This window comes from Harmonia axyridis, chromosome 7 (genome assembly GCF_914767665.1).
Source record: "Harmonia axyridis chromosome 7, icHarAxyr1.1, whole genome shotgun sequence".
NCBI lineage: Eukaryota > Metazoa > Arthropoda > Insecta > Coleoptera > Coccinellidae > Harmonia > Harmonia axyridis.
The window spans coordinates 13888928-13910892 of NC_059507.1; the positions used below are offsets into that span (position 1 = coordinate 13888928).

General features: G+C 34.5%; 1 protein-coding gene across 1 annotated transcript; it reads right to left on the reverse strand.

The window, feature by feature from the left end:
- Window positions 1-10827: 10827 nt before the first annotated feature.
- Window positions 10828-12073, reverse strand: LOC123684163 (fork head domain transcription factor slp2-like). Its single transcript, XM_045623319.1, has one exon. The coding sequence runs from the start codon at window positions 11956-11958 to the stop codon at window positions 11026-11028; it is 933 nt and encodes a 310-aa protein (XP_045479275.1). The 5' UTR covers window positions 11959-12073; the 3' UTR covers window positions 10828-11025.
- Between the last annotated feature and the right edge of the window lie 9892 nt (window positions 12074-21965).

Below are 21965 nucleotides of genomic sequence, written 5' to 3' on the forward strand. Positions count from 1 at the left end.
TATAGAGCCTTGCGGTTTTCACGTTCCTGTCCTACTTTTTCGTGAAACTCAAGTTGGTCTAATCAGATTTTGCATAACTGTTTCCGTTCAAGAGATATAGGGTGATTTTTTAAATTGATACTTTTCGGACCCCTCCTTTATCTCCGAAGTTATTAGAAATAATGCTGAGGTGAAAACTACGTCTGAATCAGAATTTTGCGTAGAATCCAGTGGCGAACTCAATTTTTTTTTTGGGGTATGGTTTTGAAGATTCAACACAAACCTATATTTTTTTAATGGAACTCCCTATATATCATTACTTCGTTGAATTCGTTATTTTTTTTCCTTCAAAATGATATATGATACTATATAGGTAGGATGGTCAGAAATGTTAAAACAACACTAAAACATCAAATAATGATGATATTTTGTTAATGAGCAATGGATTTTCCATATTAAAAAAAGGATCAATTGGATAATTTTCATTTGTGATTTTTATTTATAGTAGAGTAAGCAAACAAATATAATACACTCATCACTAATATGAAAAACAAAACGTAGGTACCTACCTTATAGCAACAAATGAATAATAAAAAAATTCATAAACATTGCATAATATCTTACAGATTAAACTGTTCAAATTGCTGTCCATTTGCCCTAATACATATAATATACTACAGTAAAAGACATAACAGTCTCGAAGAACTTCGTGCATCAACAGAGGCAGTTTTCCAGGATTTACAAAACCGCCCTTTTATAATATTAAATGCACTTAGGCGTATTGAAAAGTTTTGTCAATTATGTATTAGAGGAAAATGGACAGTAATTTGAACAGTTTAAGCTGTAAGATATCATGCAATATATGTTTATGAATTTTTGTATTATTTATTTGTTGCTATTAGGTTTTGTTTTTCATGTTAGTGATGAGTGTATTATCTTTGTTTGCTTACTCTACTATTTATAAAAATCACAAATTAAAATTATCCAATTGAACCTTTTTTTCATATGGGAAATCCATTGCTAATTAACAAAAAATCATCATTATTTGATGTTTTAGTGTTTTTTTAACATTTCTGACCATTCTACCTATATAGTATCATACATCATTTTGAAGGGAAAAAAATAACGAATTCAACGAAGTAATGATATATAGGGTGTTCCATTAAAAAAAATAGGTTTGTGTTGAATCTTCAAAACCATACCCCGAAAAATAAATTTGAGTACGCCACTGGATTCTACGCAGAATTCTGATTCAGACGTAGTTTTTACCTCAGCATTATTTCTAATAACTTCGGAGATAAAGGGGGGGTCCGAAAAGTATCAATTTCCAAAATCGCCCTGTATCTCTTGAACGGAAACAGTTATGCAAAATCTGATTAGACCAACTTGAGTTTCACGAAAAAGTAGGACAGGAACGTGAAAACCGCAAGGCTCTATCTTAAATAACAAGCGAGAAACCTGGCAGTCTCACCCAAAATGGGATGCACTGTACAAAAAAATGTTTTCTATAAAGTTTTCACGAAATCGACTAGTGTTCTTTAAAATGATTTCACAAAACGAAATATATACAGAGTGGGCAACATATTGATTGCAACTTCATTTCTTCGAATGGACCACTCTGTATATTTTTCTATATTTGACTAGCTTTTTTTATCAAACCCTTTGAAAAAATGAAGTTGCAATCAATATGTTGCCCACTTTGTATATATTTCGTTTTGTGAAATCATTTTAAAGAACACTAGTCGATTTCGTGAAACTTTTATAGAAAACATTTTTTAGTACCTCTTTTAGTAACAAAGTTAAAGGGGGGGGGGGCAAAATATGGAGAAACCTATACACCTATATTGATAAAATCAAAAATACCGGCATTGCGACGAAAAAATATTCCCATCACTGAAATAAGTAAAGTGCGTACTTATATATATTATATTTTTTTGCTGTTCCCTCGCCACGTATACCTACATAAATTGCTATTTACTCTTATTTGTGAAACATCACGTACCCCATATTTAAAAGATTAGGGATAAACACACTATGCGCTTTTTACGAAACAACCCAAAATTCCCATGCAGAAAGAACACCCCGATCGATCGAAAAAAAACCTATAAAAGAGTAATTTCAAAGAGGTAGCCGGTGTCAAAAGAACCCCGCGGATACGAGGTGTATCCCAAAATTATCGAAGTTATTGTCGGCGGTATCAATCGGAGCGCTATTCGTTTGTTATCTGATCTCGATGCCATCGGAATATAAGACCTATTACACCCGCATTGTGCCCTTCACTTCTTTCTGATGGCCTTTAACCCCCCTATTCTGGGGCCTATTAGACGACGTGGCAGCATTTACCTAACAAAACTGCGTATCAGGTGATTGCTTATTATGGCATCTGAGGGGATTCCGCAGGGAGGGATTCTTGGATCCCTTTGACACGCCGCGACGGGGGTCTTACTCCTTTTCTATTTCGGCCCTTTTTTTTTGTCGATCGAGTCTCGTGTTGCTACCAATTATATCGCGACGGTTTTTGTGAAAGTGAAGAGGAAATTAAAAACGTGGGTTTGAAATCGAGACCGCGGTATTTGGTAGTGAAGAGACTAGGTAGATGTGGGATTGCTTTGGTTTATTATTACGATTATGAACTTTTGAAATTTTTTGGAGAAGAAAGATTGAACGTCTGTTCATATTTTCTTAGTTCGGCTTATAATTTTAGGGGAGAGTGGGGCAAGTGATCCATACGGGGCAAGTGCGTCTTTCGCAATATCTTCCTTGACCGGCAATATATCCAGCAAAAATGTTTACAGTTCACGAGTGAATCAATTACCTCGTGGTGTCAATGAAAAATTTCATGAAAAATAGAGTGAAACTTAAGTAGATATAAAGATTTAGCGGGATATAACTTTTGTCTTGTTATATTTCAGGGGAATTTAACAAGGATTTTTCATAATTTATAGGAAAATTCTGAATATTTTATAGAATACATAATATAACATCAAACTCATGTTAGTAGGCTTGATATTTAGAACATTGCCAAACATAAGCGTACTTTGCAAAACATTAATTTCACTTCTTATAACACATTGGGGCAAGTGAGTCTCGAGTACCAAAATAATCTCAAATTCATCCTATAAAAATCAACTCAAAAGCGAAAACAGTCATAAGGATTTTGAGGATGCTGGACCAAGTTTTTTGAATCAAAAAGAGGAAAAGAGGATAAACTCCGAGGACAAAAAAAAAAATCTGGAAAACCAACAACAATATCTGATGAAGAAAAAACAGAATATAACAGAACAAATTGAGACAATTTTCATAAAGAATGAATAATATGTATTAATATAGCGCCTCGATGAACGAAGAGTAGAAGGACTCACTTGCCCCACGATATGGGGCAAGTGTTTTTGAAGTTTTTTTTTTCAAGTCAGAAATTCTCACCTAAGACATATTATTTTGTTAATTTTGTGTGTTGGTGTATTGAATAAATATCTAAAGTTGTGTCTCAATGAACAAACATTATTTTATTCGCATTTTTGAGGAAGTTATACCTTGTTTAAACTTAAGGTGTCTCAGTTGCCCCACCCTGCCCTATTAGTTAAAAATGTACCTAAGAATGCAACATATGATACTGGCCCATACTATTTCTACTTCATTTACAATTCATTTTTTTCTCATACAGATTAGTTATAGAGTGTGAGTCACAAGGTGTCTTCAATTTGATGCAAACTGAAAGCATCTCGAGAATTATAAGAAGAAAAAATCTTCAAAGACCTCCGATCTCTTTTTTCGAAACAATAAAATATGAGCAAGCAAATCGTAGATAACTTGATTCGTTCTCGAGTTACAGGGCGATTCTGAACAATATTTCGTTATATTTCGGTTTATATTCCATATAGAAAAATGAGTCCACAATCCCAGTTCTTAAAAAGAATACCATCAAATGGTACCCAGATGGTTCCAAAACCACGACGGGTATTGGCGCTCGAGTATTCGGGATTGGTACCAAATGCTCAATATTCTTAGGCTCCTGTCAAATTGTCTCTCAGGCAGAAAAACTTGCAATGTGTAGAAATTAACCTAGCAAGAAATTATCAGAAATGTTATATAGCAATACATTCTATAGTCAGGCTGCAATCAAAGCACTGAGCTCACATATCATTGCTTCTTATATGGTATTGGAGTGCCGAAGAAAACTCAATGATCGTAATGAAATAGGCAAGGTCTCTTTAGTCTGGATTCCCGACCAATCGGGAATGAGAAGAAATTAAGAAGCCAATACACTTGCCAGAAAAGGAGCACAAACTCCTTTCATCTGCCGGGAGCCTTTCTGTGGCGTAGACAAATGTATCTACAAGATAGAGTTTCAGGATAAGGAAAAAACTGAAAGAGAAACACTCTGGAGGAATCTTTCTGGTTCGGATCACTCCAAAAAGTTTCTTCGAAACCTTGACACTGCGATATCGAAGAAGTATCTGGATCTTAGCAAAAATATACTACACCTCCTCACTGGATTCTTCACAGGGCATTGTCGCCTTACAAAACATCTCATGATAATAGGTCTAAAAGAAAATGACAAGTGCAGATTTTGTGGGGAGGAGGAAGAAACTCCGGTTCTCCTGGTGACGGAATGTCTCACCATTACTAGCCAATGCAAACTCTGCTTTGGACATGAAACTTGTAGAAGTGAGGAATTAGCTTCCTTGAAGCCATCCCAGATACTCGAGTACATTAGAAATCTAGAACTGGAAGGCGAGCTTTATAGGTCAGCTATCATTATGAAGATAATAGCTCTGATGGGGGCCACAATAGTCAATATAGACTATTATGGAATCTCTTTTTTTTTTCAGTAATTTTTATGGTTCATATGATAACAGATCATAGAAATCAATTACCTTTTAAGAGATATGGAGGAGAGTTGTGTTTTTTGAATGAGACACTCTATATTTTTCAACGCAGATTTTTAGCTGCAGATTTGTCTCAAAGCTTTCCATTTCCAGTTTTCAAAAATGTCATTCGTTCCAGAGATATTGAGTTTTTCGATTTCATTCTTTTGATGGGGTATCTCATAATGAATATTTTTCTTTTATTTTGAGATTTAATCTTTTTTGTTTCTATTATATAATTGAAATCAAGTCATATAAATAGGATGATGAATATTTGCTATGATTTCATCTCAAATTTCGGAATTGAAAATGAAGCTATTTTAATAAGCTCAACTCAAATCCTCAATTTGAACACAAATAACTGAGGTTTGGCACTGCTCTGAAAACATGAAGATATTCCATTAAAATCAACATTCTGTTTTGGAGAATCAAGTCTAATCCCGAAGCTCACAGATTAGTACCATTCATTTATTTATAAGAAAATGGAAACTCTTGTACAAAATAAAATAAACACCGATAATGCAATGAATTGAGATGAATATCTGAGCTAATATGGGTGATTGCAAGCTCAATTCGTTATTATTATCGAAAAACGAGAAAAGAATATTCAATATTTATCGCCAACAAAATTCACTCACAAAACTCATTTGTTGCATTATAAATATTAAATACTACTTCCTTCAACAAATGGAATGTTAAAAGTGAGTTTATGATGTTATTCTAATATACTCGTAGTAGCTTATTTCCAAGGATAAAATGTATTCAATTTGCTTGTAAAAACTTCAGTGTGCCAGTTTTGAGAGGTGGCATAGCATTATTTTAAAATAGCTCTTTCTTTTCATTTAGGATGAATCGGAAAAATGGAAAGAAAGTGTTCATTTTGACCTCAAGAATCTATTGTTAAAATATATGTACAAATCAAAAACTCACCCTTGAAGATACCAAAAACTTCAACTCAGTCGAATTTTTTTGTTATTGAAATATGTTAGAATATTACTTCATCCGAACAAATTACGAGAGAGACAACCAACCCTACACTTGAAGTTTTACTTCATGTCGTACGGTGGCGCTGCGAGTCTGCGCGTGTCGAAGCCATCGAGGTCCATCGAGAGAGAAAACAAGAATAGATCTTCGATGATCGAGAGCAAACGTCAGGGACATAACCTGAGAGATTCAGTCCTTCTGAATAGCCTTCCGTTCTGACAGCTGAACTGGGTTGAGCTCCCTTCTGTTCTGCCTTCTGAACTGAACTTGCTTAGAGATAGAGTGAGATTTCTAGAGAGTTTGAGAATAAACGATTAAAATCATCATCTGTGTATTAGTGAATACTCTGTATTTAAAACCCCTTAATATCCAATAAAATATTATTTTATACAATTACTGTACAAAGAACGCTTAGAGTTTGAATTCATCGTCGATACAGATACAGAATTTATTTTATTTCAGAAAATTCGAGAACGCATTCGCCATTTTGGGACCGAAAAAACCTTTTTCGCCTCAAGTTGGTTTTGAAAGCAACCAGAACTTGAACGAAGACCTAACATAACCCTCTCACTCCAAACGTCAACTCTTCTTTCCTTAAATACACTTCAAACCACCTGACGTGAAAGAACAGGAGACTTGTTGAGAATACAAGACCCAAAATAAGCAATTTGAGATCTAATTTCACTGAAAATAAACAACTAACGCCATCCAAAACCATAACGAACACAGAATGACCCACCTATTTAAATACGAGCGAATAAAAATCAGGAAACTTCCTTGTCGGATGTAGAGTCCGACCATAGAGGATATGTGTTGAATGGGCCCGATAGAAAAAAAGAAGAAATTAAATGCTGCTGTGCGTCGCGCAACAACGTCTAGAGGACGTGCATCAAAAAGAGCGTAACCCTATATCTTCTATAATGGCCGAGTTTATAAATATTAGATTGGCGCTATTCAACACTCGTCAAGTGCTTGTTAAAAAAGGGTTTTTGGGATGTGTTCACACCGACAAAGGTATGGAGTTGTATAGGTATACCAGAGTTCCAATCCATATCCATGAGAATGTCAATGGCGTAGTTGGGGAATTTTCTTAAGGTGGTAGGAATTGATCAATCGTAAAGTTTTAAAAGAGCAGTAATTCACCTCGATGGCCTATTAGATGTTTATGTAGAACTAATTTTAATTTTTTGTTGAGAATTTACATGTTGGGTTTTGAGACATTAAGGGATTCATCAAGCCAAGTAACTTGACATTTGAACCATCTTATTGACTTGAAAATCAAGATCGTGAAAAATTATATACTTGAGCCTTACTTGATTTTTGATATTTATTGCTTGACTTGATATCAAGCTACTAGATATTACTTGAGCTTGATATGTTCGCGTCGCACGGCATATATTTCTGTTCTCGTACGTGCTTAGACTGAATAAGAGGATTCCTCGAGCGCCGAGAGACTGAAGCATTCGCCAGTGTGACTTTATTAGTAATTTTCTCACATTTCTATGAAATCTATTGGTAGATTTTGGTAGTTTCAGAAATATCTTTCCAAACTTGACCAAAATGGCCAAGGATTTTCATCAACGCCAGCATCTTCAGCTCCTGTTGAAAGACAATTTTCCAGAGCTGCACTTACAGTTACAAAAACCCGCAATAGGTTAGACGACAAATCTATTAGATGCCGCATGTGTTTTAGATCCTGGATGGAAAATTATGAAATCAAACAAAGCCTGGAGGTTTCTCAATAAAAAACTCAATTTTTTATTTTGTTATGATTTATATTAGTGATTTAATTTATGTTTCTATTGAAAAAAAATGATATTTTCGGTTTTTTATACAAGTTCAATAAATAAAAGTGTTTTTCAAGGTTCCTTCTCATTTAATCATTTTTTATTGATGTGACACTACACAATGAAACTGTCAAAAATCAAGTAGCTCGATATGATTCAAGTACTTGATGAATAAATATCTACTTGACTTGAGATTGAAAAACAACTACTTGACTTGAGCTTGAGTTAAAATCTTCAGTGTGTTTATCAGAAGATACGACAATCAAATCAAATTCATCAAAACCCAAGATGTAAAGAAAAAACTATATTTTTTATTATTTCTGTATATTCTACGTATAAAAGAAGGGGTTACTTAAGCAAACCCTATACCTAAAATGAACACTTTGAGAGTTATCTAGCAAAAGTATTTCCTTAAAAAAATATGAAGATAATAAAAAAAAAATATAGTGCTAATGCCAAGCATTACGTATGCAGACAACGACAGGTTGCAAAGTACAATAAATAGGTACAGTAATCAGAACAGCGGTTGTCGCCTCATGGTATATAACCAACCAACCAACCAATCAGAGAAGAACTGAAAATTGAAACTATTGAGGAAATAGTTAACAAACAAAGAAAAAGGACAATAGAGACGCTGAAAGAACATGAGAATAAGGAATTAAGAAAGATATTAGATACAGATTAAAATGAGGAGATATAAGGGGAAATACCTCTCTCAAAGAACCAAATAGAAGAAGAAAGTGACATGCAGTAGGGAGAAAAGTAGGAAATCGAAGAAATGAAAGTAGAGGCGTAGAGAATAAAATTCCAGTTCTTATACAAAAAGAAGACCTGAGTTATCGAGGAACAATTTGAACTAAAGAAAAACGGCAATTTCTAACTGAAAAACAGAGAAAAAACTAAAAGTCGATGTTTTAATATCTAAATTTGACATTTAATCAATTGTCACACGAAAGAATTCAATATTTAAACTGAATGTTAATGAGATTTATCCATGGATTATGGTTTAAAATTCCATGATAAAATAATACTTCTTCATATTTATATGATCGACAATTTCCTCAGAAACTCGCAGAATTGAAATATCATAAACTATTCAAGAGGACATCAAGTTGAATCAACACATATGGCATATTCTCATCCATATTGGTATCGCATTATCGTTTGTTTCAAATTGTTTGTATAGAATATTCTATTCTATAACTGACTCACGTGAAGCCCATACTACAAATAGAAGGTAATTATTGATACCATTCCTGTATACCGATATAATCAATAAATGAATCTATGATGACATTTTTTCTCATGCCATTCATGTGTTTACAATCAACTCAGGATATGTCGGTTGGTTCATTTAGGTGATCCTCTTAAATTTGGCATTAGGAGCGATCTATACCTTTTCAGCAATCAGTTCAAAAATTAGTACTCTTTATTTTGAGCTAGAGGCCATCGATTCATATGAGGTTTTCACTATTATTCATTTTAAAGAGTACGTCATTACTGAAAGTCCTTATTTATTAATTTTTTCTATTTAATATTTTCTCGTATAATGCGCCGTATTTTAGGAATTATCTGTGAAATTCGAAATATTGGATAATTCGGCTGAATGCAACACTGTTCTATGTGGGAAAAAAAACACAGAAATGAATATTTGCTATGATGTCATGTCTCAAATTTTAGAGTACTAGCCATAGCTATAACTTAGTTAGAAAATGAAGTTTATTGAATAAGCTTACCGTAACTCCTCAATTTGATTGAAAATTAGGTACTGAGGTTTGGCACAGCTCTGTTGATTTGAAGAATTATTATTAATATTAAAATTAATATTATGTTTCGAAGAATCTAGACCACTCTCGAAGCCCATGTTTAAAAAAGTTTTCAATAAAAGTTTCAATAAAAGTTCCATTATACCATGACACCAATCAATATCTGAATATCCCACTAAATACTGCTGCTACCATACATTAGTCTATTATTCTTCAGCTTTATGCTTACATTGAAACAAACTAAATAAATTTTTATGTGATTGAATAATTGTATTTCTTTTCTTTCTCTATTCGATTATTTCATCCTAGAGCATATAATTGGCACACTTTCAAAAGGGCTATATTTGTTTTAACGTGAAAACAAATCAAGTGAACTGAAAGAAGCAGAATATTCAATTTTAGATATTCATATTGAATACTTCTAGTTTATTTTCAATGACAAAATCAAGATGAATCAAGTAGTAGAGTTCAGTTCAGGTGTAGGTATTGATTGTTGTTTTTGATTTCCTGTAATTGGGTATACCTGTTGGAAATAAAGGCTTATTATTATTATTATTATTATTATAAAACAAATTAGATCATAAGTGGAGTCTAACTTATCCATTATTCGTTGAATACAAACTCATAAAATTCTTCCAATTCATTTACATTTTCATATTGATGGCTTCAGAAATATTGAAGCAATATTCAAGTGAGTTTATGATGGTTTTTCTAATATAGTAGCTTATTTTCAAGGTTAAAATGGCATATCTTATGATTGGAAAAACTTCAGTGTGCCGGTTTCCAGGGGTAGAATAGCTCATTATGAAAATTTACAATGGCTCTTTTCACTTAGGACGAATCTGAAAAAATGGTAAGGAAAAAAATGTTCCTTTTGACCTCAAGAATCTACTATTGAAATTTATGTACAAGTCGAAGACTTTTCCTGCATAAAAAAGAAATTTTAGCAGAAATGAAATTAAATAATATTGTACTTTAGCTAAATGCAACTCTGTCAAAAAAATCCACATAAATGAATATTTGCAGCCAACTCAGTTATTTGAATAAGCTCGCCTCAACTCCTGGATAGTTGTACAGTCTCCAAGGGCGCATGAATGGAAGAGCTCTCAAAAGATCCTGACTACCACTCTCTCAGAGGCTCAACTTATATCCTAGCATTTATGAATAAGCCCCCTCTACAATGAATATTTTGAGTGTATTGAGCTGTTATAGGTACTTATAGTAATTCCAAATGCTAAATCCCATAGTGAAAGGCACTATTCAGGAGATCAAATGGTGAAAACTAAAAGTTATTCAACAAAACAAATGTTTTTGCTAAAATGTGTATTTTATCTTCATCAAATCAAAAACAGCATTTGCAAATGCATAATTGAGTTTTATATACATCAGATATCATAATCAAAGTGAAATATCAATTTTCAAAGTGAATAAATAACATTCGTTTCAGATATGTTTAAGAAGACACATTTATTTATATCTATTTACATAGTTGTGAACTAATATGAAAATTAGTCTTATCTAATAATATATTATATACAAGCATATCTTTCTATTAACTTACATTACACTAATATCACAAGTTAAAATACATTTTTTCGAATAAAGACACTAATATTCCAGGAAATTCACCGAACGACTCTTTCATTTGTTCAGAGACAACACTGTCACAGGCTTGAGGAGTCCTTCAGGGGTCTGATCTTGTCCCAGGGTATTTGGGTGAGGTGTGAACGTCGCCATAGCTTGTTGTAGCATTGGTATACTGAGTGGTTGTTGAAAAGTATTCGGCAATCTCATACCATAGGCGCTCATGTCCATCGGCGCTTGTCTCAAGGCAGAGGACATGTCCAGCATCTGGGGAAAGCCACCAAGTATTGGTTGCCTCGGTACAAGAGAATTCATCATGTAGGGGTTGTACCTGGAGTATAAATTTTGGTAATACAATTGAGGAAAATGGAAAGTTCTCCTGAAAGCTGCCAGCCTGCTTCTTGATGCCGCTGTATTTCTCCTCCTGAGTTTCCCGGTTGCACTGCCTATGAAAACATCTTCGGCAGATGGATCCAGCATCCAGTAATTACCCTTTCCTGGATCATCGTAATGCCTGGGTACCTTCACAAAGCATTTGTTCAAACTCAAGTTGTGCCTTATAGAATTCTGCCAACCTTGCTTGTTGTCTTTGTAGTAAGGAAAGTTTGTCATAATATACTCATAGATGCCGTTGAGGGTCAAACGTTTCTCCGGACTACTCCTTATAGCCATCATAATAAGAGCGTTATAACTGTAAGGCGGCTTGTCTTTGGTTTTCTTCTCTTCTTCGCATTTCTCCTCACCTTTTCCGTCTTCTTCTTTATCCGGAGAATGAGAGATAACGTCTAAATCACAGTCCGAACTCTCACACTCATCGTCCAACTCCTCCTTCACACAAATATTGTTAGTTGGTTCAAGAGTTTCTACGCATTTTTGCTTACTGTTTTCCGCGTTGCCTGGAGTAGACAAAATGTCAGCGATTGAGAAAGACTTGAAAGTGGTCCCGGACATCACTTCGTACAACTTTTCACAACCGGTATACACTACCATCTTGCATTTTCCAAACGAATTCCACCGGAAAAGTTCGACCTTTTCGGATTAAGCGTCGTTTAAACGCGATTGGAATACGTGAAAACAACAGTTTTCTCGGGCGGTGACTGACTGTTGAACAGTTGAATAAGACTGTTAATTCTGGGAATACTAAATTGTATAGTGGGGAAAATCGTTCGGCCAATAATAGCTCGGGCTTTCAGGCCACGCCTCTCTGTTTGTTTGTGTGAAGGACTGTGTGTAGAAAGGCGGGACTTGTTAGCAGATGTTTTAGTAAACGGATTATAACTTTTGATGTAAAGGTGTGAGACCTACTTTAATAGAATGCGGGGTGGGGAAATATGTGCAGTCTTCTCAAGACGTTCTGCTTATACTTTTTCTCTGTTCATGGAAGGTAATGAAATATGTGTAACTATTTATAGCTGCAGGAATTGAAGATTGAGAATTGATTGCATCAGTTTGATGCAGAAGTCGTTGGAGTTATTGCCAATTATATTTTGAGTGATTGTATAGTTTGAGTTTTTTCAGAAATAACGCGGTAACTCGATATCTTGAATATTTCCTTGCTTTATGCTACTTCTTTTCAGAAGATATAGATATATAGGTAGTTATATCCATTTTTGAAATTATTTCCTGGGGAGTTCCATTACTCCCAGAGTCAATCTAATATCGAAATTAGTTTCCTCAGCTACCTATTTTTCTGATTTGATTATGTGGGTAAGTTTATAGAATATTGTTTTTTTTTTATTCAAATTGAAAATTTTTCTGACCTAACTATACACCTTACCTAGGTACTTAACATTTTATTCAGTTGCTGAGAACAAGCCGGATGAGCGGCAAATTTTAAGGGACGGCAAATTTCAAAGGGGCGGCAAATTTTAAGAGGCGGTAATTTTTTTGCACCCACACAAAGTACGAATTTCGAAAATTGGAGAAAAATATTTTACAGAAATTGAAATATAGCCCTATAGATATATTGAGGCAAACCTACTCGAGATCTCTGCATGAACAATTGCTAAACGCTTCTTGAAATATACTGTATCTAAATATTATATGTGATCTGCTTTGACAATTAAATTTTCATATAAATAAAAGTATGTAATGTCGATGGTCTAATCATGATTACTGCAGCAAATTATTAAATCCAATTTCTGAAAATTATTTTTTCTCCGATTGACAGCAAATATTAATTTTGCAGACACATATCAATCAGCAAAGATCCTGTCTAGGCACCAAAATGTTTAATCTCAATGAGAATAAACCAGTTCATAAGTTGTCAAACTATAATTATTATGGACTTATACTTTTCCATAGCACCAACCATTTCAACATTTGTTGTATCAAATTTTGTTTAAATTTATGACTATACAGGGTTGTGGGAATTGTAATAATTTGCAAATACAATATTCTACATATAAATCATTATAAACAATAGGAGAAAAAATTATATGTTCAACTCGGCAGCAAAGTAGATTTACTGCCTTAGCTGAATTCCTAAACTATCAGCCGCGGCAGTCAATCTACAACTTTGCTGCCTTGTAAAACAAATAACTATTTTTATGCGTGAAAAATACTGACTGATCTTTTTTTAATGAAAAACTAGTGAACTAGGTCCAAACTACACTGCGGTTAAACTTTACAATAGACTCCCTCAAGAATTCAAAACGCTTCCATTCGCTCAATTTAAAGGGAAGGTGAAAAATTTGTTACTCAAGGAAACAATTTACGACTTGAGGGAATTTTTTATCTTGTAATGTAATGAAATAGTTTGTATAAAATACGTCCTATGTTATATACATATTCGTAAATTTCTGCTGTTGTGACTTACCATGTAATATTGATGGTGCATTTTTATGCTTGTATCTCTACATGTCATAAATAAATAGTAATAGTAATAGTAACTAAGTTAAAATTCAGATACGGCAAAAATTGAATATGCCTCTACAGGCGGCAATATGATAAACCATCATCTATAATATTCTATAGGATATCTGTATCTACATCTGTCAATAAAGTTCCATATTCTAATACGAAAAAAATGATCGACCGAATAAGTACTTGTCCTCTTCCCATTCGGACTTGGCAGCTTTATGCATAGGACCCCTCATGGTTCCCTTTGTGGACCAACATGCCTCCCTGCAGTGGTGCCACCATGTGACTAAACGGTAGCAGTCCCCATGAAGTGATTCTGTGCATTCGACACAATGAAATTACTTGTTTATAATCCACGTATCTTGTTCTCTCGATATTTCCCAACTCAGCGGGATTTTGTATTGGGTATACCCTGATTAAGGAATGACCCTATTGTTGGTTGAAACTCTACTTCTTTTCTAGCTTGATTGTGATCCGTTGACTTCTATTCTTGATTTTCCTGATGACTTCATTCATATTGTTACGTGAATTGGTGAATATGTGAAGAGATTTTTCAATCATCATTTTGGTTGGGAACTTATTTGGTTCGGTATGTGGTAGCTAGTGGTTTTTTGACTTCTTCTTGATAGGTATTGGTAGCAACTATTTTAATGGTATCAGAAATGTGTGGTATATACGGAGTCTGATTTGAATTTCATTGAAAATTTTATTACATCTTTAGTAAAACATTGTTGGAACGTAATTTAATTAAATTTAGTAGGTATATTTACTTATTTAATCCAGTGTCGGATTGAGACAACTGGGACCAGGGCCGCCACCAGATATTTTGGCGCCCTGGCAAAATAAAATTTCGCCGCCCTGCTTTGCCTTATTTATCTGAATTTTTTTCGAAGGAGCCTCTGTTGTTCTTCTCAGGCATCATTTCAATATCATATGAAATCGTCTTTTTCAACTTAAAATCACTCTATCAAATTTAACAAAGGAGGTTTCGTCGATTTCATCAAAAAATGTCCCGAATTGTTTGAAAGTAGATACCTACCTGTGTCTATAGTGGAAAGACGACGTAGGTGCATTTTAGTGCCTATTTGTATTTTACATAACATAACATTACATGATATAATTTTCTTAACAGAAACAGAAATTCCATCAAATTTGTATGAAAAAACCTACAGGTCGCAAAGCGATAGTTTTAGGCGTTCTAAAGTTATGGCCGAAAGCAGATACTCTTCAACTGATGCACTGCGAAAAACCCAATTGTGTCTTTAAGTTCTGACACAAACAGAAATCCCATCAAATTTGTATGACAAAACCAAAAGGTCGCGAAGCGATAGCTTCAGGCGTTCTGGAGTTCTGGCCGAAAAAAGATATTCTTCAACTGATGCACTGAATTACTGAATTGTGTCTTCTTTCGGCCACAACTGCAGAACGCCTGAAACTATCGCTTTGCGACCTTTTGGTTTTTTCATACAAATTTGATGAGATTTCTGTTTCTGTCAGAACCTAAAGACACAATTTGGTTTTTCAGTGCATCAGTTGAAGAATATCTTCTTTCGGCCATAACTTCAGAACGCCCGAAACTATCGCTTTGCGACCTGTAGGTTTTTTCATACAAATTTGATGGAATTTCTGTTTCTGTTAAGAAAATTATATCATTACATTTGAAATTTCGGAGTAAATAGAAAAAAAACAATGAACTTATGACTTAGCGCCCCCTATCGAAAGCAGCAAAACAAATTCATCATGAGTATATTTTGTTCTCAATCAACAAGATATTATCTTTCAGACGAGATCTAATTCGCTCAAAAATGTTAAGCCAAACTGAAGTTACAGTCATTTCAATCAGTCAGATTTCTCCCTTTCTCCTACCCTTATTTGATATCGTAAAATGGAAAGTGACAATTTAAAAATGATTAAAAATTTTCCAAGGATTACAGTGATGATATCTTTTCTTCCACTTCATATGAAACATTTTCGAGTAATAGTATATTGTGCAACAAGTGGGGAAAGTCCAACTTTTCTCGCGAGTGTGGAAGTTTGTGGCACGAGCCTGAAAGGCGAGTGCGAGAGATTTTGTTCAAGATAATTCTGGTGATTTGGCTCGGCATGGGTCCCTTTTCTCATTTCTTCCGTAAGGTGGCGGTATACAAAGAAAGAATTGGCCAATCAACGGCATCATTTCAAAATTTTCATTTGTTCTGATCAAAGTATTTTTTGTTGATTTAACCTCAAAACGACACTAACAAAAAGACAACTTGAGCGCCGCCATAAGAAACGAAAGTCGCCAGTTTGATCTTATGGTTTTTCAAGAGTAAGAGAGCACACCACTGTTTTAAACATCTTATTCAAAGGTAATCAACCATAGAATCTTCATAAGAGCTGTCATCATCAACCATCGAAGCATCTGTCTCAAGAAATGGCCCGTCAGCGATTGCCGCATCCTTCCGAATTCAAAGGCTTGAGTTGCCCCATTGTTAACACACTCGATAAAGGGCGGATCACACGTCTCGATCCAAAGTTCCACGTCTGGGGTAGGTGTAGCCGGCATTTATTAACACAGCGAGTACTGTTGCAGAAGGAGCACGGTCAACAGTAAATAGACAGGCATATCCTGCTAGGCCTGTCGCGAACGGCGGCCGCTTTCAAGTTTCAACTGTCAGTAGGGGCGTGGCCTCTTCTCAACATTCGCCGACCAGGCTTGGGAAGCTTCCAACTTCCAACAGCTACCTCTGATTAATCAGCAATATTTTTCGGTATTAACGACGATGGATCCAAATGCGGGAATTAAGATGCTTCATTGCTTAATTAGCCCAATGTTGAAACTGGTCTTGGAGTGGATTGGAATGAGAGAGGTCTTAGGCTCCGACTACGGTAGGTGTGATGGGGTCTTAAGGAAGTTTCCACCGGAATGACATTGATATTGTTTTCGATTCTGAGTTTTGTTCGAAATATAGATATTCGAATCGGTTGATAATGGTTGCAGAAGTGGAGATAGACGAAGGTCTAGTAACAAAGGAATCCTCGCAAGAAAAGGTATAATCTTATTATTGAGTTAAGTTATGACTAAGATGTCAAAAATACTGGTGTATTCACTGATTAGATTTTGTTTGAGATAATTCTGATGGTGATTCGGCTTGGCATGGGTCCATTTTCTCTTTTCTTCCTTAAGGTGACGCTATACAGAGAATTTACCAATCAATGCCATCATTTTGAAATTTTCAGTTGTTCTGTCAAAAGTTTTGATTTAACCTCAAAACGACTCTGACGGAAAAACGACTTGAACGCCATAAAAAAAGATTAGGAAATCAAGTGAAAAAGGACCAACACTATTAAAATCCAAGCAAGCTGGTCCCCCCAAAAGTCGCTACTTCAACCTTAATGTTTTTCAAGAGTAAATGAGCACACCAGTACTCATTAGCTAGTTATGACATGTGGACAGGGCTGCCGCCAGGACCAGCACACCGGACATTTTGCCGGGGCGCCAAATTTTAGGGGCGCAAAGTCAGTTAATAAAACAAGACATATTTGTTAACACAAAAAGGTTTTCTTACTGAAAATACCACTCTCTGTTGTGAACTAAAAAATTTACTAAGCGCCAATTTTGTAAAATAAAATGGGTGCTCTCAACTAGTTATGAAAATACAAATAGGTAGGTACTAAAAAGTACTGCTTCGTTGGAAATTCAGGGCGTTTTTTTGATGAAATCGACAAAACGTCCTGTGATAATTTTGATTATGTGATTTAAAGTTCAATAATACGATTTCATATGAGACTTAAAAGATGTCTGAGAAATATAAGAGAGGCATCTTCAAATAAAATTCAAGAACCGGCATTTCGAAATTTTTGGAAAAACCGCATTACAACCCTCAAATATAACTTATTAAATAGAAATAGTTGTTCCAGAGGGTTTTCAGCTACCAAAAACAATTTTTCTTTGGTGAATAACGAAACATATAAAATTAATATCAGTCAATGAAGGTAAAATTAGACAGGGCGGCGAAATTTTATTTTGCCGGGGCGCCTAAATGTCTGGTGGGGGCCTTGCATATGGATGACTCTAAGCAATCTGTTGAAATGTAGTATGAATGTAGTAGAGTTGATTTTAGAGCTGTGTTCCCCGGATAGATCACTTTTCAATTCTCATATAGTCAACTGTGTCTAACTGATGACGAAATCGTCTTCAGAAACTAAGAAACTTGGATTTTTCATGATTCCTTTCGATTTCGAATACCAAGGTTATGTTACGTTTATATGGGTATAATTCGACTAGGGGTTCCGTAATTTTGTTTTCCTGATAATTTTAAAACTACCGGATTCGATCAAAATGAAATATTGCAATTAGATGAGAAATAACAAGCTTCTTGATGAATTCCATGTTGATTGCGTTATCATATGCAATTGTTTCATATTCCTTCTTCATGGCATTAGAAGGACCAATAAAATTTGAATCATATTTCTTACCAGTATCGGTATCTAGAAGAACAGATTTTAAACTATGTTCAACTGTCAATAAAAAAGCGTCAATCGTATGATATCGATTTTTTATCAATCATTTGATCACAAGGAGGGTGAAATCCTATTGATGACGATTATAATTGGACTCAAATTCTTATCAAAAAATATTTTTCACTGTCGCAAACCAAATTTTTTCTTCAGGAAGATATGTCAATTGCAGAGAATGATGGCAAATTTTGTATCGCAGCGTCTGCATTGTCTACTTTTCGCACATTTTTAAAACAATATTTGCTAGAGTTTTCCAACAGCTTGACAGCATTTTAAAATTTTCACAGCAATAAGAATTTTTCGTTAATTTGATCTATTTTGGGAAACATAATTCGTATATAATTTGTCTCAAATAAAGCTTCAGTCTCGAAGTAAATTTCAAGTGTTATGTTCAATCAATGTTCTTAGATGTTTCGTATAAATATAGATATCTATTAACCTAAAAACTTTCAGATTATTTGTCACATTCAGCAGTGTTGTCTATGTATTATGTATATAAAATATATAGAAAACAGTCATTATGATTATATTTTGAATAACACATTGAAATATTCATCTAGAATCTAGATTTTGTAGATCGAATTCAAAATCTCTTGAAAAGGTGTTAGATCACAATGAGTTTTTGGACGTTTTTTTATCCTTTACATTGTCAGAATGTTTTTGAATTAACATAATCTTGAACAGATTGCACGAAAAAAGTCGAGTTGTTTTCGAAATGCTGTCTGATGACCTTTTTATTAGCACTTATTCAATTGAATAGGTATTTATGTATCTCCATTTTCATACAATGAAAACTCTAAAAAAATGGGTATTCAGTATCCGTGGAAGGTGATAGATTGATAGATTCGTTGTATAACTTTTCAACTATTGCAGAGACGAAATATAATTCTATAAAAAGGGTTATGAGAGTGGAACTCGCGCTGCAAAATGGTGAATGCGCAAGGAAAAAAAATAGTATTAATATTGTGAATAAAGAAAATTTCTTAGCCACCAAATATTTTTGATCTGAGAGATGAAAGAATTTGTCAGGAATTATATCGTGGAATTTTCATGTACTTATTAGAAGATATTTTTCTTTAATTTTTCATAAAATGGAATAAAAATTTTTAAATCGATGATTATATGGGTTTTTTTTGATATAATGATAATGAAGATATTTATTTCTTCAGTTAAAGGTTACAAATATGATTATAGAGGAAAAAAACATAAGTACTGATTATTTTTCTATCATAATACCAAAATAATCTACCTACTGTAACTAAGACCTTATTTATATTGGTGTTCCAGCACCTACTAGCAACAAAATAAACAAATTCATCGGCTTTCATTTCATCTTCTTCCAAACGAATGTCAGCTGTGACCTTCCGAAAATCAATCATCCTTGAGACGCATTTTCACATGATCCTAGATCAAAACATAATTTTATGTAAATCAGTGTCCACCCAATCAAAAGCATCAGTCAATGGGGGGGTAATTAAGCGAGAGAAGCATCACGACACATTCCCAAAATAGGTTTTGAATAGTTTCCCATCAGATGTCGTGTCGAATGAATATGATGAGATCTTGACTTTCTTCCTTTCTATGAGATGAAGGTTGAGGATAGGGCGTCGTTCAACTGGGCCAAATTGTGTTAGAAAACCAGAAAATCGGCAATCGTTCCTTAAAATCAATTCGGAGGTTAATAAATTGAAATAAATATAGGAAATTCAACTTAGTATCTATCTCAACTCATATTAACAAATTAGGAGATCAGTTGTTGATAATAGTGTTTAATGATTTTAATCAACTTCCTACATAAAAAAGAAAACCACATCCTGAACCACATTCCAAAATTTAAGCGATAGTAGTTTGATAGATGAGGCATAGACATTAGTTCCATAGATTTGACATAGAAGATAGATAGATCATCGAAGGCGGAAAGCAAGATGACGATTGCCGGGGAACCTAGAAAAAAATTGGAGATAGTAATCATATCGTTGGCGCCCCACGTTGGACGCCAATTGATATGATTTGGATTTTATCATTTATACACTTGAATGAGCTACAAAAAGTGTTACTTCTAGCAATAATTGCAGAAACAGAAACATATTTATGCCTTGGGTGACTCAATTAATGAGGTATTTTTTTCAATAACTCTATAAGTCTGCAGATTCAAAATTGTCATTCGTTTCTTCATGAAGGCGGTCTATAGTGTGTGGTTTAGATTTTTCTGTAACTTGCAGCTTCAGAATTTGTTCCTTCTCCTCAAAATAATAACCAGTAATGATTGCCGGGGAACATTGGAACAGAGACGTAAGAATAAAAAAAAATTGGAGATTGTCGAATTTAAGAAGTCTAAAATATAAAAAATAATAGTCCAACCGATAATTCAAAAATTAATATAAAAAGTTGAATAAAATAGAAACAAACAAAACTAAATTGAATAAAAACTAATAACTGGATGAATTGGATTTAATAGTAGAGAAGAATTGAGTTGGAAACTGGATGAGGTGGATTTGATAGTAGAGCAGAATTGAGTTGGAAGAATTAATTAGTTAGCTGAAAGGAATTTCAATATTGGATAAGTAATGTTAAGTTGTTATAATATAGTTTGTTTGATCATTGAAATTAGAGAAGATAGTTAGGTTAGCTAGTTCAGTAAGGTTGATTGTTCAATATAATTCTGAATATTGAATTTAAAAATTTATTTTCTTATTTTTCGATTGTGACTAGAATCCACCCCAATTTTCAAGCTTTAAAAGAAATAATAAATATATAAAGATAGATGTCAGAAAACGAAATCATATCAATTGGCGCCCATCGTGGGGCACCAATGATATGATTATTAATCTCCAATTTTTTTATTCTGAAAAATTGGAGATAGTAATCTTATCATTGGTGCCCCACGTTGGGCGCCAATCGATATGATTTTGTCTTCTGAAATCTATCTTTTTATATTAATTATTTATTTCTTTCAAATTTTGACGATTGCCGGGGAACATTAGTAAAGAGACATCAGTCTTTTCTAATGTTCCCCGGCAATCGTCGATCGTAATCTTGCTTTCCGCCTGACCAGCCCTCGATCGCACGCAGAGTCTGGCCGAGTTGGCCACGCACCGTTCATCAACTCGGCCAGAATGAACACGTTACTTCTGTGACTTTCTTCCCGCGGAATGACAAAGGTCGGCACGTCTGGCCAGGCCATCGCTGCGCTCCTTCTCACAAAGAGGCCGCTCCGAAAACATAAATAAACGGCTCAACGGGTCCGCTTTTGAGAGCTGGAAGGAGACAACACTGGATGAAGTTGTTATTCTTAATAGCGATTATCATAACACAGATGCGGCCGCTTTCGGCATTTTTGAGGGCATTAACATATCAAAATTCATTTTGATGCTAATTACCGCGGGGTTATTTATAAATAACGGCGGCCCCGCATGGTGACGATCATCATCAGGTGAGAAACATAAATTCGTACCTTTCGGTTGGTCCCAGTGGACGCGTATCCGTTTTCTTTGCATTTGAATAAGGCACTGATTAGACGATCTATTTTCGGTCACCTGCTCGCTAATCAATTTTCTGGACTTCTAGGCGGGGGTAGGTCGTTTCATGTTGAGTTTCAAACAGCCATCTGGATATTTCAGAGTATACGGGGATGG

Coding starts and splice junctions, on each gene's coding strand:
- LOC123684163 (XM_045623319.1), bottom strand. CDS start 11,958: ATGGTAGTGTATACCGGTTGTGAAAAGTTGTACGAAGTGATGTCCGGG.